The sequence below is a fragment of the Centruroides vittatus genome, unplaced genomic scaffold (assembly GCF_030686945.1).
Source record: "Centruroides vittatus isolate TY-2023 unplaced genomic scaffold, ASM3068694v2 scaffold_861, whole genome shotgun sequence".
NCBI lineage: Eukaryota > Metazoa > Arthropoda > Arachnida > Scorpiones > Buthidae > Centruroides > Centruroides vittatus.
In genome coordinates, this window is record NW_027122718.1 from 9,884,728 (window position 1) to 9,908,260 (window position 23,533).

A 23,533-nucleotide genomic window follows, 5' to 3' on the forward strand; every position below is an offset into this window, starting at 1 on the left:
TTGTTTAAACACGATATCATTTAATGCTTAACTTTTATTGATTGTTTTCCCTCTTAAAAAGTCAAATTTCTTCGTTAATAAAAACTCGGATATTTTATCGAATTCTGTTCTATGGATCATAAATTCTTATAAGGTTTAATCTTTTGATTTATATTTATTATATTAGAATACGTATTTTAAAAATATTGTATTACTTAAAACAATTTACAGTAATGAAAAGTTAGATGCGAAAATTCCTCCTTTTTTTTTCCTAATATTTTTACATGTATTCACTTCATTGTTATTTTATTCAGCATTCATCTTTATAACATCCAATAACTATTCCTTTTTTTCCCCTAATATTCAACGCCTTTTACTGTTTTTTCCCTTAACATTTATCATTTTTTTCACCTTTTCTTCCTAACTTTTACAATTATTTTCGTCGCTTCTCTTCCTACACATTTATTGAAACCTGATAAATGTCTTAAAGCATCGATCATTGGAAAAGAGAATTTATTTTGATTTTTTTTTTTTTAAATAAGAAGATTTAATTTTCTTGTTTGAAGTTCTTCGCAAATCAATTCTGAAGTATCTTAACGAGAATAATAATTTGCTAATTCTTATTCCTCCTTAATTATATTAATAAATTTTTCTACTCTTTTTGCCTGTACTTACGTAGATAATCCCAAACTTTTGCTTAGTTTACAGATATTCAAATGCGTAACGTTCACTCGTTCAGCATTCTTTAACGACATTCGAGAGGAAATTGTTTAGTATTGAGTGTAATTGAATATATATAACATTCGTCAGTCGAATCCAAGATTATATTAAAGTTGCTATACAACATTTCTAAATTTCGTGTAGTATTTGACGTTTACAGTTGAATAAAGATTCATTTTATTATGAAATTTTATCTCGAATCTTTCTATCATCCCGTTATCATCATTGTCAACGTTTCCCCAACTGTCGTGTCAGCATCCGTCTTATCTTTCCAGATCCTTGTTAGCATTTTTCCAGCATCTTTATCATCTTTCCAGCATCCTATTAACATTTTCCCAACATTTGTTACATTGTATCCACTTGTATAAAGAATATAAATAAGTGCCGAGTGAACTTTTTCATCGGCATTTATTCTCATTTTTTGTATCACACCTGCCGATATCTCACCTATTGTGAGTATTTTTTTCTTCTTTCTTTCACAAATTCTTGCGAATTTTTTTTTTTCCTTTTAAGAAATTCGAATAATTTCATTCTTTAAGTTTACAATGGAAGAAAGTAGTACAATGCAGTTGTTATTATGTACATTTGAAAAAACAATATTCCAAGAAAGGAGAAATGAATTCCAAATTGTACCCTTTATGATTGTTGATCGTCGTCTTATATTGAAAAAAAAATGTCGTTATCTGTAATGAGGCAACATTTACTTTGATGAGTTTAAAGTCCGGTTTTATCTTCCTGACATGTCATAGTTTGATTTCAAGAATAAGTTCTAAAGAAAACATTTTGAGATGTTTATAGAATATTTAACATTAAAGTAAAATGAATAATTTTTTTTTATATAAAAAAGTAATAATAAAGCATAAAAATCAACGAACACTTAGTACAATTACAAGCGTTTTAACACTACAAAAACACCACCAAAAATTGTTTTTATTACAAAATTTTACCTTCTAATGATACAAAATTGAATAAATTAGTATAATTTTTCTTTTGTTTTATTTAGAAAAAAAATAATAATCTAAATATATATCGAGTCACTCATCAAAAAGAAAAAAACTTTATGTATTATTACCTTTCATTTATTCGACATTAAATTTAAATTTTTCAAGCGAAAATAATGCTTAATAACAATTTTAATTTAATTAAAGTTAAATAAAATAATAATCTTATATATATATAATATAAAATAACAGTCAACAGTCAGCAAGATAAGGAAACGTTATTTAAATTTAAACTCAATTTGATTCGCATAAAATTATTAGATTATCTTCGTTCAAGGTCAGTAAATTGTGAAAATTATTATACAAAATGAAATAAAAAATTTATTCAACACATGAATTTATATATTTAATATATTTATTATTATTAAATTAACTAAAAGTTAAGCTAAATTCCTAACTTCTGCATAATAAATTCTTTAGATAAGTTACGTAATTGATAATACAAGAGGTCGAATATTTGATAAAAATTGATATTAAACGAAATATTTATGCATTTTAATAATAGAGACAACTTATAAGTATAACTTAAATATTAATTATTTATTATATTTAAGTGTTAAATACGTATAAATCAAGCATTTCCTCGTCAATTCACTTCTCTCGATCTCCTATTTCTGTTGTTGTTTTCCATTTTAAAGTACAGTCGAACCTCCAAAAGTAGTAATAAAAAACAGCACGTAAGAGAATTAAAGTGGGAAATAATAAAAAATAAATTAAAAGCAAAGAAACAGAAGGTTTTTTTTTTTTTAATTTTAATTTTTCATAGAAATTTCGTATTTTGATATTCAAAGCACGAAATGGTGGAAACGGAGATGGCATTAATGTTACGCTAGTTATCCGGAAAAGAAATAACCTTTAAAGGGGGGGGAGAAGGGAGGAAAAGAAATTCTTGCTGAGAAATGTTTACAAGAATTACTTCTTCCATTTTATTCATTACACGATTTACTTTTCTTATATAATAACTTTATTATAAGTTAAGTAAATAGAAATCGATGTATGAATTTGTTTTTTTTTTTTCACGCTAATTTACGAATTATTCCAGCATTTAAATACATTAAGATTAAAAAAAAAATAAACATATATAAATTTTATATTTTGAAAAATGTATGGCTTAACTTTGTTCAGCTGTAGATTTGTTTATAAAGGGTCGAGTAAAGTTCTAATGGTTTATAATTATTTTAAATTACTGGCTTAACCGCACTTACGTGTAACATGGAGCGTAATATAAACGTATTATAAATTATCTTCGTTTATTTTTAGTACATTACAAAGGATTTTTTTTTTTGTCTACCTTTTTAAAGTACTTGTCCAAGTCATTTGGTTCCAAGTTTCGCTTCTCGACTATTCTTGGATAATCGAAAAAACAAAAAATAATAAGAAAAAAACTTATCTTTGGTACTGTTATAAAACTGTGCCAAGTACCTTATTTATAAGGATTAATCTATTTAATTTATGTTTTATTAAATACTTTAGATAGATTTTTTTTTAAAAAAAATGGATTTTTGAAGTGTTTTTTTTTTGGAAGAATTAATAGTAATGTATTTTAAAAAGTATACTGTATTAAGTCGAGAAAACGTTATAATTTTTTTAATCTACGGTCTTAAAAACGTTTTCTGATAACGTGATATACCACTCGAATGTTTATATTGTTAGATATTCAGCAGAAAAATTCAACAGGAGTGTTTTAAAAGTTGTTAAGATAAATATATTTTGTTGCATCTGCTAAAATTAGATATTTTAAGAATCATAACATAGATAATATCTCTACATTCCACTTTCTTTTAATAGAAAATTCATAAAATAATGTCAAAATTCTTCTTACGTTGTTCATGTAGTGAATTTTTTAGGCCTATAATACAGCATTTATTAATCTGTAGGGTAAGATGACGAATATGTGATTAATTGAAATTGGATTATTTCTTTACGTAGTTATTTATTTATATAAATAAATTATAGAATTAAAAATATAAATTTTAATTTTAATCACTGTAATATAAACCTTGTAGATCTCATATATATAACTTATATATATATATAATTGGTTTGTAAGTTAATACACTGAATAATTTGTGTGTAATCGTGGAAAGCGAAATATACTCGAATTACTAGACTGTTGTCAAGAGAAGATATTCGTCATCTTACCCCGCGCTTAGTTTAATTTAAAATTTTATGCTGCATCATTTATATATTTCTTTTTGTAATTATTTCCCTGCGTGATATAAAATATATTAGATTTTTATTACCTTGTTCGGGATATAAATTAGTTATTTTTGTAAAACTGCAATAATAATCTTACGTAATTTAAGGACAAACTTCAACGCCAAAAGGTTCTGCCTCAACTTGCCCCACTTGTGTCATTAACTATTTCACCAGGCTCAAATTTATGTATTATATATATTTAGGGCCCTCGCTAATATATGCCCTGTTTGGGGGGGCATCTGTTAGTGTGATGGCCTTAAGCAATTAGGATAACGTGCCGCTTCAGGGACCCTAAACCAATCTTTTATATGAAAACATTTCCCCAAAGCATTCCCCATAAGAAAATTGTCTAAGTTAACATCGTACACGGAACCCTCTAATTTAAATTTACCCGGACCCCATGAAGCTATAACGCGCCACTGGGCCCCTGTTAATGAAGACCCCAGGCAATTGCCCTTTTTCTTGCCCATAGGATAAAGCGGTCTATAGTTATTTATGATATTTTTATTTTAGTATTAATAATAACAAGAAAAATATCTGATACGTTAGGAATTGAGGAATTTCATAAAGAAAAATAATAATTTTAGTAAGAGTAAAGAAAGGAAAAATCCAATTTTTACGTAATAGAATGTATAGGAAAATCGTTGATAAGACCATATAAGTAAGTTGTTGTTATGAAATAATTTAGTAGCTGATCCTATAAATGTTTATAAGGATGTAGTACTCGACCTTCCTTTCACCATTATTACGTGTCTTAAAAAAAAGAAAGAAATAGTGCGATTAGTATTTTAAATGTTAAGCAACTATTAACTCAATCAGCAGTTACGTCCTTCCTTCTAACCGGATGATAAACAATTAACGGTGTTAACGTATTAATCATCTGCTAATCAATTGATTCGGAAGTAAATTAATTAATTTTATAGGGTAATTGTTTCTTGAAGAATTTACAAATACAGTATATATATATATATATATATATATATATTTATTTATTTAAAACTTAACCATATGCCACATAAATTAACTCTCGTTAGCACGCAATATATTTAGTTACACATAAATTTTAAAGATTGGCAAGATTTTTATATATAAATCACTTCACTTATGTTATAAATATAAACTCTCGATTCAATTTTTAGTAAGGAAAAGTAATTTTATCAGTTAAAATATACAAATATATGCATTTGGATAGGAGAAAATACAATACTAAATTAGCAAAAAATACGTATGTATTTGTGTATAATAATAGGTACATTACTCGAATTATTATTATTTAATATTGCTATTTTTATAGAAATATATAACTAATTAATAGAGAACAAAAATGTTCTTTAATTAGTCTATTATAAAAATAGCTTCTAATGAAAATAGAATTTTATGTATTTTTAAATTGAAAATGGATTACGAGATAATTGTACTGGCTTTTTTTTTTTTAATGTTATCTAATTGTTTATTTTGATGTTAACTCTGTATAATTTGTTAATAGCTGCTATAGTTGAGCTCACAGCTCTGAGTTGGCTCTTTGCCATTTAACTAAGAAACTTCTGTGAATCACAAGTGCAAATTCTTTTCACTGTAATGCTCACAAATAAATAGGAACGGGATAAATATTTTCTAGTCAACTAACAATCCTATTTTCCGTGTCGTAAGTAGTCTATTTTCTTAGATTATAGCGTTTAAACCTGCAATGTATATATATGGTTTATCTATCTAACTGATTTTTTAATCCATACTTTGCGATTCTTCCTGAGATCCAAGATATACTGTATGCTTGAAAGACTTGTCCTAGTTAAGGTCTTTTCGACATTAATTGTTTTGAACAGTTCTAAATTCTAGTCTAAAACCATTATTTTGTAGGATAGGAATGTCTAGGTACTGTACAGCTAAAAGGTTCCATGAAGAGAGTATCCTGGGTTGGATTGATGGGTTTAAGACCTCAATAGGCAATGTGCCAAGAAGGATGACTCCCCGGAGGACATTTTATAGGAAACTGGCCCCTGTTTAGATGTAAGACACGTGAAGAAAACTCGGAAAATCCCACGCAGTTCGTAGATGAGGCGCGAACCCACGACTCATCAATGGTTCTATCCACTCGACCATCTCTAATATACAAATAAAAGAATTTGGACATGTATTTTGTCCAGTAGAGTCTTTACGTGGGATCTTTCAAAGACTGTATACCCTATTTCTAGTAATTTAAAAATACTAGCTTTCTAATATGTCAAATGAATGTTTTTATAGGCTTCTCCTGTGTGATAAATATGCAAGACCTTTCGATACAGTGAAAGATATTTTGGCAAGTCTTTCATTACGACGAAAAAAATGGTTACTAACACAAAAAATTTTCCGTGTTTACTATTATTTTTTTCACCACTTTTTCAAGTTGATTAAAATGTTAGATCATTGTTTCTATGGTAACTCTATAGGTGGGATAGAAAACACATCACCCGGTGAGAATTTGTCAAATTTGTAACATCTAATGAAGATGTCCCATTTAATATGTAATTTAATGACCGAAAAAACGATAAGAATGATCAAAATTTTGACGTAAATTTCGTATTAAATAACAACTGTGTGTGTGTGTGTGTTTTTGCGTGTTTAATCGAACAAGGGGGAGAGAAGCTATCTTTTAAAATCGTTATACAGTAAACGTTATATGAAATAACTTACGTTGCACGTTATATATCATTATTGTCAATTTTCAGAGTTTTTTGGGGGGAATGGAAAAGAATTAAGAGAATATTTTCGAATTACTTTAGGGAAATCCCGATCGACCATTTAGATCGTCAGTCACGTATTTTCCTTCAACTTAAATTGAACGATCGCTTTCAAAACTTGAATAGGTGATCATCTATCCGAACTCGTAATCATTTTCAAGTCACGTGACTAAACATTTCCCCAAGGGGATTGAAAGGGAGTTAATGTCCAGATAATCAATTCGTGGTATTTTTAGCATCTAGGTTATTTGTCACTTATTTTTTTTGACCGTTCCTGTCCGGTTTTAGAAACAACTTTTATACAGTGTCAATCTCTCTTTAAAACCGTTTCCGTTTATTTAATGTAATTGAATAATGATTGAAAAACTGTTAAGTAAAAAGACAGATTAAGGTTGATTTTCTTCGTCACGTTTCTTCACACGAAAAAAAAGGCACGAAAATATTTTCGTTGAAAATAAACTTAACTATTCGTTACCATTTACGAAACATAATTAAATTTTAAAAATTTAAAAATATATCTTACTTTATTATTATTTATAATTTAAAATGTTTTGATTAGTCTTCTTCCAACAGGTAGATCGCGGACTCCGTGTCTGTTTTTTTAATGTATTGAAAAGGTTTTTTGATACGTTACAACGAAAAAACTATATTAGAATGTATATATAGTTATATAAATGCATTATCGAGTTAGAAATATCATTTATATTGCTTATAATACAGTTTATGTACCGTTTTTCTCTACATAAAACATTCAAAGTAATCATCTTTCTCACCAAACTAATAACAGAATGATGCATTTGAAGTTTTATATAACGTAAAAGTAGGCTATTAGGATATTATTTTAATAAAAATTAATTTACCCTATTGAATAGATTTTATTTTTAATATAAAAAAATATATAATTTTAACTTATTTTAAGAAATAAACAATGCTCCATGTAATAATAAATAAGGGTGTATACAACTGAAAATACTTGAAAACAAATATATTATGAATTTTCGGAAATTAAATAACTGACTAATTGCAATTCATTTGGTGTTATTTGCAGTGAAATAAATATTTTCTCACCCTATTGAGCAATTGAATTTATTACTAAAACAAACATTTCTTAAAGCGAAAATTGTTTTTAAGGAAATATAAACTTGTTAACAAGTAAATTAAATTATTTTCTATAAGGGAAAATGTCTATAATTCTAATGGCAGAATATAAAAATTCATAACTCTAGACGACAATTTACTCTTCAAAAGATTAATCTAAAGGCACACAAGTCACATTTTATAACATCAAACGAAGATATCTCGCTTCTAATTTTATAAATATTCAACTAATTAACTGATTATTTAACTGTTAAATTATTCCAAATGATATTAATTACGTTTAAATAAATTTAACAGATTCGTAGAGCAAGAGATATTCATTTAGAAAAAAAGTTTTTCCACGTTAAATACGATTAATACCAAAAAAACTAACTACAATTAATTAAATTATATTTAAAAAAAATTTCAATCAATATAAAGATTCTAATTAAAAATTCTAAGTCATCATCACCTCGTGTTTACTCTCCTCTATATCATACGACATATTAGATAATGTTTATTCTCATTTAAATTAAATTTATTAAAAGAATATAAATATTATAATAGGTTAACCTTGAAAGTTACCTTCAAATAATCGAACTTCTTTTGTCGCACTCTCTCCTGTTTTAATTTTGGCAACAACGTATGTCTGATGCTGATGGAAGGATAAAAGCTTCTATTTTGGCCAACGTAACAAAATAAATATCTTAAATCAGTGCTTATAGCGCCTATTATTATTATATCAATTCGCGGAGAATTATCGTACCAACAGTTGTTTTCTTTCTATTGTGACGTTGCGTGAATTGACACGAAAGGCAAGAAATAATTTTTTTTTTTTCCCCTTCTTCTTCACGTATTTATCCAGTTTTCGGGTGTGACATCGTTATCGATCCATAAAAGGATCAATTGAGTTGCAAAATACAATATTTATCATTTTATCCTAAGTGCTTATTCACGATAAATTATATTATCTATCAATTTAGCAAATGCCTCTAGCATTATAAATTGTAAAAAAAATGAATTTTTCAACGCTTTATATCGTTTAAAAGAGTTATAAATTATACAGTTTCTGGTATAAACGATGTTGAAAATTTACTATAATATAAAAATTCGAAGATTTAAATACAGTATAACAATTAAAAACTTAATTATTTATCGCTATAAATCTTGTAAAATTTCTATGGTTTTCAATAGAGTTTTCAGGATCTTATATATATATAAATTAATCCTGAAGTTATTTTCTACTTTATGCTTAAATGTTTTTTTATGACTATTGAATTATCACTATATAAAATCAGCATTAGCACGCAACATTAACTGAGTCACTAAAGAGGCTAATGTCCTTTGAGTGTAGTTGCAATCTCTCTCTCTCTCTCTCTCTCTCGCTCTTTCTAAAGGAATTTTTAGTAAAGTTTGATGATAATAACAACAAACTGTTCTGGCAATGGTCCTCACAACTATGTAAATTTAGTTAAATTCGTTATCGTTCGATTTTTATGATCAATCCCTCATGGCCCATTTAAACAAACATGCGACTTTGGATCGAACCGAATATAGAAACTTGGCGCCAACTTGATGAATGAATGTCACATCGACCATTGTAGGAAACCACTTTGCACTGTGAAGAATATAAGAGATTTTTTAAAAATAATTAACTTAAATTAATAATCTAAAAAGAATATCTTGTTTATAAACACGTTTAATGAGCTTATTAAAAAGAATTTTTTTTTCTTTTCTTCTTTTCCGCATCTTTATTTTAGGGATTAATCTTTAATTATCTTTTTAAGTGTTCGTATCTGATAATAGGATTAATTATTGGTGACAGAATTGTTGTAGAATTTGATAAAAGTATTTAATTAGAATATTAAAAAAGGAGAGATTTTTGCTTTGTTTCTAGAAGAAATTCTAGAAAAAAAAAAAGATGTAAATTCTAGAAAAAGATAGCAATTGATTGATTCAATTATCTCAGCGAGTGATCGGAAGAATATCTGAATTTTAAATTATTTACTTCTCCAATTTTTTCTTTAAGATTTTTGGTATTATACTCTGTAAAATTCTCACGCGAATAGTATATATATTTTTTTCTAATTGAGTTTCTAAATTAAAGTTTTTTTTAAAAAAAAAAAACTACTTTTCTATACTCAAAAATTCTTCTTCTAGACACAAGAAAAAATGATTTTTTTAAGAAAATAATTCCAAAAAAAAAAAATCCTTTTCTCTATCCTTCGAATGACGAGCTTTAATGTTAAGTCTATAGACATTTTAGAAAGCAGTGAGCTAGTAGTAGTGACCTATTTTGCTTTTTTGTAAAAGTAAAAAACATTTTGTACTTGGGAAAGTGTACTCTAAATATATTTTTTGACATGATAAATTTTAAGTGTATATATATATTTTTTCCCCCCTCTTCGAAACAAATTTTTTGGATCCGGAAAATTATAATCCATTGCATTTACCGTGCATCACGTTGTATAATAAAAACAAATTGTTAATAATGTAATGAAAATATTTCGTATTCTATACACACAAAAAGTAATGTTAAAATACAAGATGCTTTTTACAAGTAGTGATGTTATCATCATCACTATTTGGAAAATGACAGCTTCTTAACATCATGACTAATGGTAGCGATTTTTAACAGAATATTTTCTTATTTACCGATTATTTTTATCTGTAACAATGTAATTTAGAATTGACAACTTTCTACTCTGAATATAGTTTCCTTTTTTGGCGTAGATAGAAGCACTTTTGGGAACTCTAGACCCATTTCGATTTTCCAAATAATCTACAGTTTTTAATCATGTAGAAGTACAGCAATTTATAACATCTTTCCAAGCATTTCCATCCTTTCCTAAGTGAAAAAATAACAAGAATTAAAAAAAACGAAGCATTAAATGTAAGGTTAATATCCGATTTCGTCTTCCTTAAAAAAAAAAAAAATAAAATAAAATAAAATAAAAAATGTCTTCAGATTCCGAAGAGGAAAATTTATTTTGGCAATATCTAATCCTCAAGTTTAGTTAGTTTATCTTTAAATTTAACCATTATTAACTAATTCCCAGCGTTATTCCTTATTTAAATCATTGTTTTTCAATTAGTGAAGTGCGAGTAAAGATTTTTCATTATTAAAATTTAGATATATTTTTAAAATAAATGACATTTTTTTTTCTTTCTTCCTTCTTAAATATATTTATTTAGTTCTAATTTATAAAATTTATTTCATTCGTTTATAGTTTTCTGCGTGAGAGATGAGCATCATTACTAAATTCTTTCTGTGCTACATGATCAGATTGATACGGATGAGCGCGTATTCGAATAAATTAAATTTTTACTCGTATAAAGTTATCTTTTTCTTATTATTCTTTGATTAATTTTACTTCTTTTGTTAAGGTTTATTTTTCTTTACGAATTTGAAGAAGAATGTAATTTTTAATCTTCAAAATAACTTGGATCTAATCTAGATACAGTAGTTCTTACTAAATTAGAAGAAGGTTGTTCTAAAAGTTAAGTACTATTTTAAGAGATATTACTCTCATAAGCAATTAAAAAGTACTTGCTCTTGTTTAGAACAACTATTTTAGGGATAATATCACTAGAAAACTACTAGAGCCAACTTATTATTAATCTAATAAGTAGTAGTCTAGGAATCTAAACTATTTCGCTCCCATCTATACTAAGCTTAGTAGTATTATTCTAGAAGATACTACTATAACAGGGGATTTAGCTTAATACGAAGGCCTGAAATGAAAGAATAGCAATTAATTCGAATACAGTTAATAAATTAATTATAAGTATCTTTCTAGGAATTAAACACACTATACAGTTTCTGCACTAATCTGAGAGATACCCCACATAGAAAACACAGAGTATAAATGATTCCCCAATAAAACAATGTAAAAACTTCAAATTATTATTTAATAATAATATATTTTGAATAATTCTTAAGTTACAATTGTTAGGAACCAATAAGGAATAACCTTACGCTCGTATTCTCCTCTATATATAACTCGTGAAAGTAAAATAATTTTTGTTATCTCATTAATTCGTGGGACATAAATTTACGTTGTGTGTCGTAGAAAGAGAGGGAGGGAAGTAAAATAAACTACAATAGATCGATTTGTTTCTCTCAAAGGAGGACGTGTTTCTCGAAAATTTTCTTATCCTGTTTTGAAAATTTGCATTTAGAATTGCCAGAAAGAAATTTTATTTTTTCATTCCCTGTTTCTTCTATGTCGTTATTGAAAGTGGTCGCATCTAGTTGTTGAGGCTCTTCACTCAACCGGTTAACAGGAAGTAGGCGACGTGGTGTCTAGTGACGTAACGGAAGTACATATCTGAAACTAGAAAGGGCGTATCCTCTTCGATCTCTCATATTTGTCTACTGAAGATGATCAAAGTTTCTGCAATAAAATATAATTCATAACTTCTTTTAATATAATTAAATTGTTTACAGAAATTTTAACGACGAAACTTCAGACGTAAAATGTGAATTATTTGGCGACATTTTACGATATTATTTGGGTTTATTGAATTGCATATTATTAAATATATTGATATATGAAATTTTAAGGAGGAGAAATCGCTGAATTTTTAAATTATAAGACATTTTTTTTCTTTTTATTTTAATTTATTTTAATGCCGTAAAAATTCAGTATTTCTAACAATTTTTTTTTGAGGGGGGGGGCAAGAGACAAACAGAAAAGCAGGATGCTGGATATCTCCAAGAGCAAAGAATATGATTGTAAACAGGAAATAATTTTTAAAAAATACGGAAAAATTGGGGGAATCTCCAACTATTTATGGATTAAATTTTGTCTTCGATTTAAATTTTTACATTTATTTATATCATTTCTTTAAAAAAAAAAAAAAAACAAAATAAAGTTTACAACAAATTCTATTTCTCATTCATTTTATTCGTTTAATGATAAAAAAATAAATAAAATGAATTTAATTTATTTAAATATGAAATATTGCGTTTAAATATTTTTAATTTAAAAGGAAAAAATAATAATCTTATATATGCATCACCACGAAATATTAAAAATGGTGGCATTACAATTCAGCATGTAATTTGATATTTAAGACGTTGACTTGCAAAATTCATTTCATTAATTACTTTTAAGCAGTTTTTAAATTAATTTAAATAGTTAAAAAGAAAAAGAAAAATAGGAAATTTAATTTATATATATATATTTAATTAACGTTCTGCTAGATAAAATTATATTTTATACTGAAATTTTTACTTTCCTGACCGTTTTATATATATATATATAGAAGAAAAGTAAGGCAATTAGTCAAAAAATGGTCCCTAATATTTTAAAATTTTTGGGCTCGAAACCTTGAAACGTCCAGAAATGCAAAAATTGAGGATTTTTCTATACGTATGGATGTTAGTGTGTGGGGGGAAGCACGATTTTGTTTACCCACTTTGAAGCTTAATAACTCCTGTTCCTTTGGTCGAAAATTTCTGAAATTTTGCGTGAAAGTTTATGTATTAGGGACATTGATGCTATTAAATTTTGGTGTTTAAAGGTCGAGGGGTTGGGGAGATAGAGGGGTGTCATATGTCATTTCTCGAGTGGGATCAGATTTGGTGACGATTTTACTTGTTATAAAACTCATTTCTACCCTGCAAATTAAGCCTTTTGCCATTTTATAATAATTAATAATAAACATTTTAAAGCAAAATCTCAACGGATGGCGCCACACGCAGTTTTGACTTTTTTTTTTATTGCCGGGAAAGTTACGCAACTCGTTTCTGGATTTGTTTTTTTTACTTATTAAATTACTTTTTAAGAATTTCTTTTTTAATGAAAGTATTAATCTTACTCATTACAGCGAAAATATATATATATATATATATATTTAAATTTAAACAACTTTTCTCAAGTTTTTATGCTAATTTACAATATAAAAGCGAATTATTGACTCGCTATCTTGTTGTTCAGGATATTGTAATTCCTAAATGTTATTGAACTACAGAATTTATTTTGATTTTGTATTTTGTAAAACATAATAATAACAAATTTGATCAATAACTGTTTTAGTTAAACTAACAAATCTTTTGGGAAATGCTTAATTAGCCAAATAAATGTTTATTAACTGAAATTTCCCCAAAGAGAATAGTTTGAATGTCAATAATTGATTAATGCGACTTTCCCCGATACATTAAATAAATTATAATAAAATTTGAATATTATCACTAAATATCAGATAGACAATAATTTACGAAGAATTGATGTTTATTAGAAAAGTTTATTCATTTAAGTGAAAAATTATCAACTTTCCCAAGTTGTTTACGATCAACTTGTATGAGTTATGAGTACTAAAAATAGTAATTATAGAAAAAACAATTGAGAAAATTTAAAGATTTATTACTCTATAAAATTATTTTCCTTTTCTTAAAAAAAAAAAAGAAAAACAAAAATTAGCTGAAGTGCTGTTTAGATGTCTGAGAGAAAAAAAATGATTCATGATAAAAGTTTGATCATTTTGTTTAAAAATGTATCAAAATATATGAAAAAAAGTAATTCAGATTGATAATTTTTAAAAAAATATAACAAAATATTTAAAGTTTTGCATAAAATAGGAAAAAAATGAGCTTTAATACACACTCTCTCTCAAACATCTAAACAGCACTTCAGCTAAATAAAATTTAATTGTATTTTCTCACATGCCAGAACTTTATCATATTTTTAAAAAAATATATATATTAAATTAAATTTTTAGTTTAAATATTTTAAGTTAATAATAATAATAAAATTATGTTACTTTATTTTTTTTTTTAAATAATAATAAATGCGAATATTTCGCTAATTTATCACAATTCATCCATTATTAATAAAAGTTTAACTTTTACATAGTTACTCGACGAGAAAATTAATTAATATGTGACAAAAATAAATAAATAAAATTTTATTTAACGTAATCAAAGTAAGATAATTAACTTCGTCTCATTATTTCCTGTCAAAATATGCTAAATAACTCGAATTTTGTCTTAATTTTTTTTTAATTGTTTACCACGAAAGAATAGAAACGTATACTACAATTGTCTTGACAAAGGATTTAATTTTTTATTTTTATTGAAAAAAAATATATATATATATATTAAATGGCACATTATTTTTATGCTGTTATGGTCCACGTGTGTTAATTTTATTTCTGTGTAATTTTATATTATTCAATTCTAGGAAATGACATTGTTACCAACGAAATTTAATAAACTCGACTGAGCTTAAACAATGTCTTTTGAAAATTTAGGACAAAATTTTTATAAACTTTATTTTTTTATTTCTGTCAACCAAAATTTAATTAATTTTTTAAAATTTATCTTAATTATAATTAAAAATAAAATAATTTTTTTTGCACTTCCCCCCTACTAATAAGTAATTTAACTCGCTGCTGCCATCTGATGAGTATAATATAAAACATTATATTGTTGTTAATATATATTATTTTTTGCCTGGATTTAAATGTTTATAATAACTTTTGTCAGATAAATTTTTTAAAAAATATTTAATTTACTTATTTTAATGATATTTAACTGCATTCTCTTTGCATCAGTCAAACTTTTTTTCGTAGAGTTGCGAAAGATGCGAAAAGAACTAAATAATTGTAAAATTGTTCGTTCTTGGTATCAGGAACGGAACAAGGGTTCTTCTATATTAATTATGTTAAGTTTATTTTATTAGGCATAATAAATTTATTCTTAAAGTCAAGGTTATCTCCAATGGAGTTTTATATTGAAACTTCGTATTTTAAGTATATAATATCTGATAGGTTGCATGAATAGATTTATTATATTTTAATATAAAATAATGTGAAGTTATTTAAGTAAAAATTCGAAATTTAAGATGTATTTTTGAATTTAGTATGTAAAGTATTTTTTAATCGTATGTAAAATACTTACGATTAAAAAATACTTGACTAGAATAGAGTTGCAATAGTATTTTTATCGGCATCAAGCTACAAATACAGTACTGTAATACATAATTACTTGATTAACAAAGTTGCAAGTACATTAGTGCTTCACTGGCATGAAGCTAGAAGTACACTAAATTTGATTGGCAACAAACTAGCGCTGCATTAACCTTTTGGATGATAGAAAATTGGAAGTATACTTAATACTCGACTGACAGCAGCAGGTGTATTATTAATGCTTGGCTGGTATGAAGCTGGAAGTACTGTATAGTACAGTACATTTGGTATAAAGCTTCACAAAAATCCTTAAAATTCTTATACACTAGAAATTATATTAAAAAAAAAAAATTGAGGTATACTTTTATTAAATTTAATAATTTTATATTTAAATAGCCTAAAATTTGTTATTTTTCTATCTATTTTCCTTTTTAATATTATTATTATATTACATAATCATTGATAAAATAAAAGTTGATAAATATTTATGAGAAAAATCTTGAGAGAGAGAGAGTAAATTACATTAATATAAAACAAAAATTTTTTACAAATTATCATTTATTTTTTTTTATAAAAATAAATATAAATTAACAAATTTTTTACCAAATTTAAACAAACTTAAATAAATAAATAAATAAAAATCGAATTTTGTTTATTTTTTAGAAATGGAATGCGAGATATGAATGTTTATTCCAAAAAAAAAAAAAAAAATTAGGCTAATTTTGTAGCATCAAAGTAGGGATTTTAAGAGAATGGAACGTACACAAACTAAATACGTAATGAGGCGTATATAGGTCATAGTTCAAGCACGAGTGTGTCAACAAAATCACTGTTTAACAGATCTGAACTGTAAAAATGAGTAATTGCTACCTTTCGAGTTATCAATCAAGACTAAGTACTGTACTTAACACGAGAACATTTTATATAACAGTAGAATATTAGTTATCAAAAACCAAAAATAGCCAACGTTTCTTTTATTATTATTATTAATATCTGTTTATATTTCATCAGAATCTTTGATATTTTCGATTTAAAATATGCTTCTCTCTCTCTCTCTCTCTCTTTCTCTCTCCTATTTTTAAACCAAAAGTTCTGTATAGGCCTACTTTAAATTCAAATAAATGAAATATAATTAATATAAATATGAAAAAAAAAAAAAAAATGGAAATTAGACTTGCCCAATTGATGATCGCCGTTCTCGAGTTGGTATCATGTAACGATTTTTCAAGCAGTAAAATGTGCCCAATAATAATAATAGGAAGTTGTCCAAACAATAGTGATTTGTTACGATATAGAATCTGAATATATAAGTCTCTACGTCATGTTTTAACTAGAGCAGTTATATAATATCAAATATCGGTTTACTTTGATGTGTCAATCACTTTTTCTTTCACTCGGTTAACAAACACTTCTTTCAGTTACTTATATATTATTTTTAAATGTATTAAAATAATTCATTAGCTTAATCACTACAGAATTTGCATTTTATTTTTTAATTTCTTGTACTGATTGTCAATCAAATTTAATAAAGCTGATTGATTTTTAACAGATGTTTATGTTATCAGTTGACATATTTTTACTACGTATATAATAGAAGGAAAGTGTGGCAATCGGTCAAAAAATGACCCCCCCCCAATATTTTTGGATTCGGGACCCTTAAAATGTTGAGAGAGGCCAAAAATTTTGAGGGATTTTTTTTTCCTGTATGTATTGATATTAAGAGTGTGTGTGTGTGTAATTTTGTTCATCTTTGAAGCTTAATAATTGCTGTTTCTTCCGTCGAAAATTTCTGAAATTGTTGTAGGGTGGTTCATTTATTAGGAGCATTGATGCTATTAAATTTTTGGTGTTTAAAGGTCGCGCGGGGTGGGGAGAGATAGAGGGGTGTCACATCTCGAGTGGGATCAGATTTAATGACGATTTTACTTGTTATAAAACTCATCTTTACCCTCAAAATTAAGTTTTTTGCCATTTTATAATTAAAATGTTTATTATTAAATTAAGTAAAATCTCAACGGATGGCGCCACACGCAATTATAACTTTTTTGCCGGGAAAGTTACGCAACTCGTTCTGGATTTTTTTTTTTTTTGCTGTTTTACATTGTAACTTGGTACATTAAATATATAATTTTTAGAAGTTTAAAAAAAAATCTATTTTTGTTTCTTTTTTCTGTTTATTTTTATTGATAAAAGATACAAAATTAATATATTTAATCTCTATCCGCTCGCTCGCAACATGTGGAAAAGATAAGGAATTTTTATTAATATATAACCAGATAAGTGTGAAATTTTAATTCCACTAATTAATTTTGCTTGGGGAGTAAGAGATAAAAGCTTTATTGTTGTAATGAAGTTGGTTAGAATTGCAATAAATTCAATATTTACTTCCGGACAGAATGCGTCATTTCGTTTTCGTTTCGCACACAATTGATAGATAACCGAGAAAAATCACTCTTCCAAAATCAGATTTTCTGTAAAGTTGACAAAACATGTCTGAATGTTGATCGTTCAATACATGCAATCTAAAAATACTCGTCGATAAAAAAATAAAATAAAATAAAGGTCATTGTGGATAAATTGTGGCGACGAACAGGAGACAACCGAAACGATTTTTTAAAAATATATTTTAAAATGTTCACTCGGTATTTTTAGAAATGCAGATATTTAATTTTATTAAAGGGATAAAAACTTTTTAAAATTGACTTCTACACGATGCCATTGAAATAAAAACTGAGCTATAACTCCAAGGTATCATACCATAGAAAAATAATGCAAGTACAGTACCATTATCACGTGATATATTTATCTAGTGTATGTAATATTTAATGCTTTCGTGTTTTCGTAAAGGCATGGAAATATTGGCACATAACGTAATTTTTGTATACAAGGAACCACTATTTAGTATTCCCACGATTTTAAGTCGCGAAGACAATATTTAAGATTCATATATTATTTTAAAAATACTTCTGTTTCATAACATAATTCATTTATTTCCCTGTGCCGTATTTAAGCCAATCAATATCGCATCATTTTCATAACAAAAAAACTGGTTTAAGAAATTGTGCGCTGTGTAAAAAAAAGTTAACCCATATCTAATAATATTTTACAAACAGAAAATATATATCAAAGCGACAATTTTCGGAATGAATGTGTTTAATTGTTTTAAACACCAGCTTTATAATTATAACATTATTTATTGAGTGCACTATTGAATATATATGGTACTGTACTGTACAGTACTGTACATGTTTGATTTCGTAAAAAGTTAAATCTATGAGCATTGTTAAGATTAGTATTTCATAAAGTAAAATGTATTGTTGTTACGAAACAATAATTTTTATTTAATTTATTTACAGTGGCTGTAGTAGTTGCATTCTTTATATGTTGGGCTCCGTTTCACGCTCAGAGATTAATGGCCATATACGTAAAAAATCCAACTCCAACCGATGAAATTGTGTACATGGTTCTAACCTACATCTCTGGAGTCACCTATTACGTAAGTGCGACAATAAATCCAATTCTCTACAGCATACTTTCAGTTAAATTTCGTCAAGCTTTCAAAGACACGTTAGCTCGATGTTGTGGTAGGCACGTACCGAGAAGAGACACTTCTTACAGCTTTAGATATCAGAGCACGGTTCGTACGACAGGATACGAACCATCAGAAATGTCGTCGACGTGCGATTCTCCGAGAATAAGAATGGAAAGAACGTTACAATGTCCTGCAGATTCGAATAATTCCGCTAAAATTAAATTCTCCATGACGACAAATAACGTTTCGACCTTAGAAAACAAGAAATGTATTGTCTCTTCCGAGAAAACAAATCATTCTTGCAGCTGATTTTTGTCATCGGTGTGACTTTTTTTTTAAATTCATTCTCTTGTACTTTAAAAAATCTTTATTTTGCATTCAAAATATAAAGCAGAAAATGGATAAGATCTATCTTAGAGATTTTTCTCCTTCCCTGAGAACATTAAACATTAATCATTAATCATTATGAAATTTCAACATGTCTTGGAGCAGCTATTTATGTATATTTGTTTTGTGCCTGTGAAAATAAATTTTTTTGTTGTTGTTGTTGTAAGTCATTTTGTTAATATTGAAAAGCATTTTTGTTCTTAAAAATGATAAATTTCTAGTCTAGATAACCATATAATAAATGTATTTAAGGTAATAATAATAGTGCTTTTTCTAAGAATGTCCAAATATTCAATAAATAAGACAACTAGACATTATAAAAACACAAGCTATTTTTTATTTATTTATTTTTCACGGTTTAATATAATTGAAAACAATCATACATTTAAAATCATTGAATACAGTGGCAACAATAAAATCATTTTTAAAATATTTCTTACCTGAAACATTTGTACTGCCTTTATAACATTGTAATTCATTTTATTCATAAGAAAAGAAGACTTAAGGATGTTTTCCACATTACCGGAAAATGAAATAAATACGGAAAAATGACGTCGCTTCCCTATCCAGTGTTTTGATCACTAGAAAAACAATAGTTATTACGTAGTAGTAATAGTGACGTTTTAAGTATTATATCGAAGGGACGACAGACTAAGAAAAATTAGAAGTGTTCTTAGGTCAGGAAGTATTGTTTTCTTTATAATAAAATAGACTAACGATATAAAGATGTCAACTGTAATTGGAGAGAACATGCTACAATCGACTTAATTCTGCTAGTTCTATTCTAGTATTGTGGAAGAACAAAACAGAAAATGGAAATGGAATCTAGTTATTTTTACTTTTCCGTTTTCTGGTAATGTGGAAACCAGCCTTTACTAAAAAGAAATTTTTATGAAATAACATTTTGAACAATGGCTTTTATAGTTTCTATTTTACATATAATATATATAAATATAAAAACAAAACTGCCACTTTTAAGAAATAAATTTTGGCGAGAAACAAAAAAAGGTGAAGTAAACTGAATTTTAACCTCATATATGTATAATTGTTTTTTCCACATTAGATTTTATAAACACACTCTTGCTTGAGATTCATCAACACAAACATGTATTTTAGGATTAACATTTGACTTGGAGCTATGATTATTTTTAAGAAATTAATCTTTGCCAAATTTCTATACAAAGAATTTATTCAATGAGCATTTATTGCACCACTTCACTATTATTTTATGTAATATAATAATTAGTTTCTCTGATCCAAGAATTATTTCTTTCATGATTTTTCCATAGGAAGTTCAAGAACTAATGTGAGCTTATGGTATACTAGACATAGTTTGGTGAAACCATATATATGCCTATATACTGCTTTAAAAAATTAAAACAGGAAAACTGAGCTATATAATTTTACAATAATAGCCGACAACTATTTTTTTTTATTAAATATTTTATCCATTTATAATTATGGATGATGGAAGCGAGATGACAAAAAGTCCCTGCCGCAGGGAATTGTAAGAGGAGACGACAGTTTAAAATTAAGAAATGTAAAATGGCACTTAATAAAGGAAATCTTAATATAACATCAACATTATAACAGCTTAAAGAATGACATTACAATTATCATTTGTAATGTAAGTTGCCACAGAAATAAACACTGCTTTTTGTGTTCTATTTGTTAACTGTTAGCTGTTCTATGACTTATATACATAACATTATATTCTGAAGTGCGAATAATGGATGAGCTTATAAACAATCTAATGTATTTATACACATGCACACACACATACATTTACATTTGTCTTCACTAGTTCTGGCGTCGTATATTTGTAATCCTTTTGGAGGTACTTTACAGAAGCTTACAAAAATTTCACTTTCTAATTATTTGAAGCAAAACAAACACTAAGAAAGTATGAATATTAAATATAAATCATTTTACTTTAATGACTTTGCTTTCATGATATGCAATGGGCAAAACTGTATTTCAAACAAATGTACAATCATTTTTCTGTCAAATTCCTTTAAACATTTAACTGCTTTAAAATGGAAGCTCCATCTAAAGATTCTGGTGTAATGAATTGTAAAAGGCACCGTTCCAATGATTGTTTACACATTCACAATTGGTCCAATGTAATATATATGCTGCTTTGGAGATGGTACTTATGACAAACTGGATGGATCAATTTTACACTTATATGAATATGAACTAGTTCTAAATTTGTTTGGCAATATAAGTGACTAGACCACATGGCCACACAATACTATTCATTTCTAATATTTTATCTGAATGAAAAAAAAATCAAAAGTCATTCTTGTTTCATAGTTCACACTGAACATGAATTAATAAAATAATTTCTGCAAAAATCAACTATAATTGTCTTAAAATCTGCATCAGATTTCGCTTCAGATCAGAATTCAATTTACTCCTTCAACTAGTAAGGAAAATTGAAGACTTTCAGTTCTGAAAGTCTTTGTATTGAGATTGAAAACAGAATATTCCTGTTTTAAAGTCAAACTGCTGTATCTGTTAATGACGAATGAACATGAGAATCACTGGGAACAATCTTAACTGAATCTGGAGATATTTCTGGATTTATTTGAACATACCCATTTTTAGGTTCATGTAGTTTAGGTTGTGCTAAATACTTTGCCAGCGATAAATTTGGTGTAATGTTTCCATTATCCTCTTCCACTGGAAATAACATAGAATTATTTAAATTCTGTCCCTTAACTTCAAAATTGGGATTTTTATTATACGTGTAATCGTCGGCTGAATCATTAAATCCACAATACGGTACGTAACCTTGCCTAATGTTATTAGGATTAATCTTAGGTTTTGTCCCAGTCAATATAGGATCCATGGTTTCTATATTTGAAGAATTATCAAGTCTGTCACATTGAATATCAAACTTTGAATATCCAGGTATGCCCACTAAATGCTCTTTTGATTCATTACCATTTGATTTCTCTTTTCCACTTAACATATCTTTGGCATCTTGAACACTTACATAACCTTTAGATTGGCAGGTTGAAATTCCCACTTCTGGCTTTGTACCAAGACGAGAATAAGCAGTTCCATCAACTGGCTGAGTTGGTAAAGTTTTACCGGGATTGGTTAGTTTATCAACAGTTACATAACCATTATTTTTTGGGGAGGGAACCCAAGAATGTGATAATGGAAGAGATTTTATATTTTCTGTTGAATTATTAGCTTTCAGTTGTTCTGTTAGCTGCACATCTTGATAAGATGAATTTGGTACACCTACTGGAGTAGGTAGATTAGTAGGAATATCATGTGTGTTTTGTAAACAAGAAATATTGGAAGCAACACCACATTTTGAATACCCATTATTTAGTGTACAAACGTCAGCAGAGGCTGGCATATTTAATGCTTCACCAAAGCTTCTAGCCAGACCATATTTTGAATAAGGAGGTGCTACATCTGTTGTGATTTCTTGATCTTTTTCTTTAATTTTTTCTGCATCCACGACTGATGGTTCACTATTAGCTAATGATCTGCTCATAAATACCAAACTATTTGCAAGAGGTATGTAACCAGAAACACCTGGCATATTAACACCAAATTTACTGTATGGAAGCTGTTGACTACCAGATGATCTATCTAAAATCTTTCTTTGATTATAAGGATGTTGAGGATTATCCAGATAGCACACAAACCTTGAATAATGATTTGAACTACTTTCTTTCTCATTTCCTCCTTCTTCTTTCTCCAATCCTGAATCTTTACTGTCACAAGAATGAGCTTCATCTACTTTGGGTAGCAAAGATTTGTTTTGTGGCTGAGGTGATGAATGAGGTAAACCCTGCCCATTATCACTTTCAGGTGAAGGAGGTGGCAGAACATCCGTTTCGGCTCCAGAATCGGACGATAACTGGGTTCGATTAGTTAACGAAGATGAAATGCTATCGTGACCTTTCCCAGTATTGCTCTCTCCATTAGAATGGCCACCACCATGCTCTGTTTGACCATTCTTTTTATACAATAACTGAAAT

General features: G+C 27.3%; 2 protein-coding genes across 3 annotated transcripts in view; one reads left to right on the plus strand and one right to left on the minus strand.

Moving 5' to 3' along the window:
• Nucleotides 1–19,692, plus strand: part of LOC136990067 (pyrokinin-1 receptor-like) — a 61,619-nt gene extending 41,927 nt beyond the window's left edge. For both annotated transcript variants that reach the window (XM_067288412.1, XM_067288413.1), the window contains exon 2: nucleotides 18,964–19,692. In XM_067288412.1, coding sequence (XP_067144513.1) covers nucleotides 18,964–19,448 — 485 coding nt within the window. In that variant the 3' untranslated portion in view covers nucleotides 19,449–19,692. The remainder of the gene's footprint in view (nucleotides 1–18,963) is intronic.
• Nucleotides 19,693–19,840: 148 nt separating this feature from the next.
• Nucleotides 19,841–23,533, minus strand: part of LOC136990066 (uncharacterized) — a 69,452-nt gene continuing 65,759 nt past the window's right edge. Inside the window, exon 18 of the mRNA XM_067288411.1 lies at nucleotides 19,841–23,526. Coding sequence (XP_067144512.1) covers nucleotides 22,030–23,526 — 1,497 coding nt within the window. The 3' untranslated portion in view covers nucleotides 19,841–22,029. The remainder of the gene's footprint in view (nucleotides 23,527–23,533) is intronic.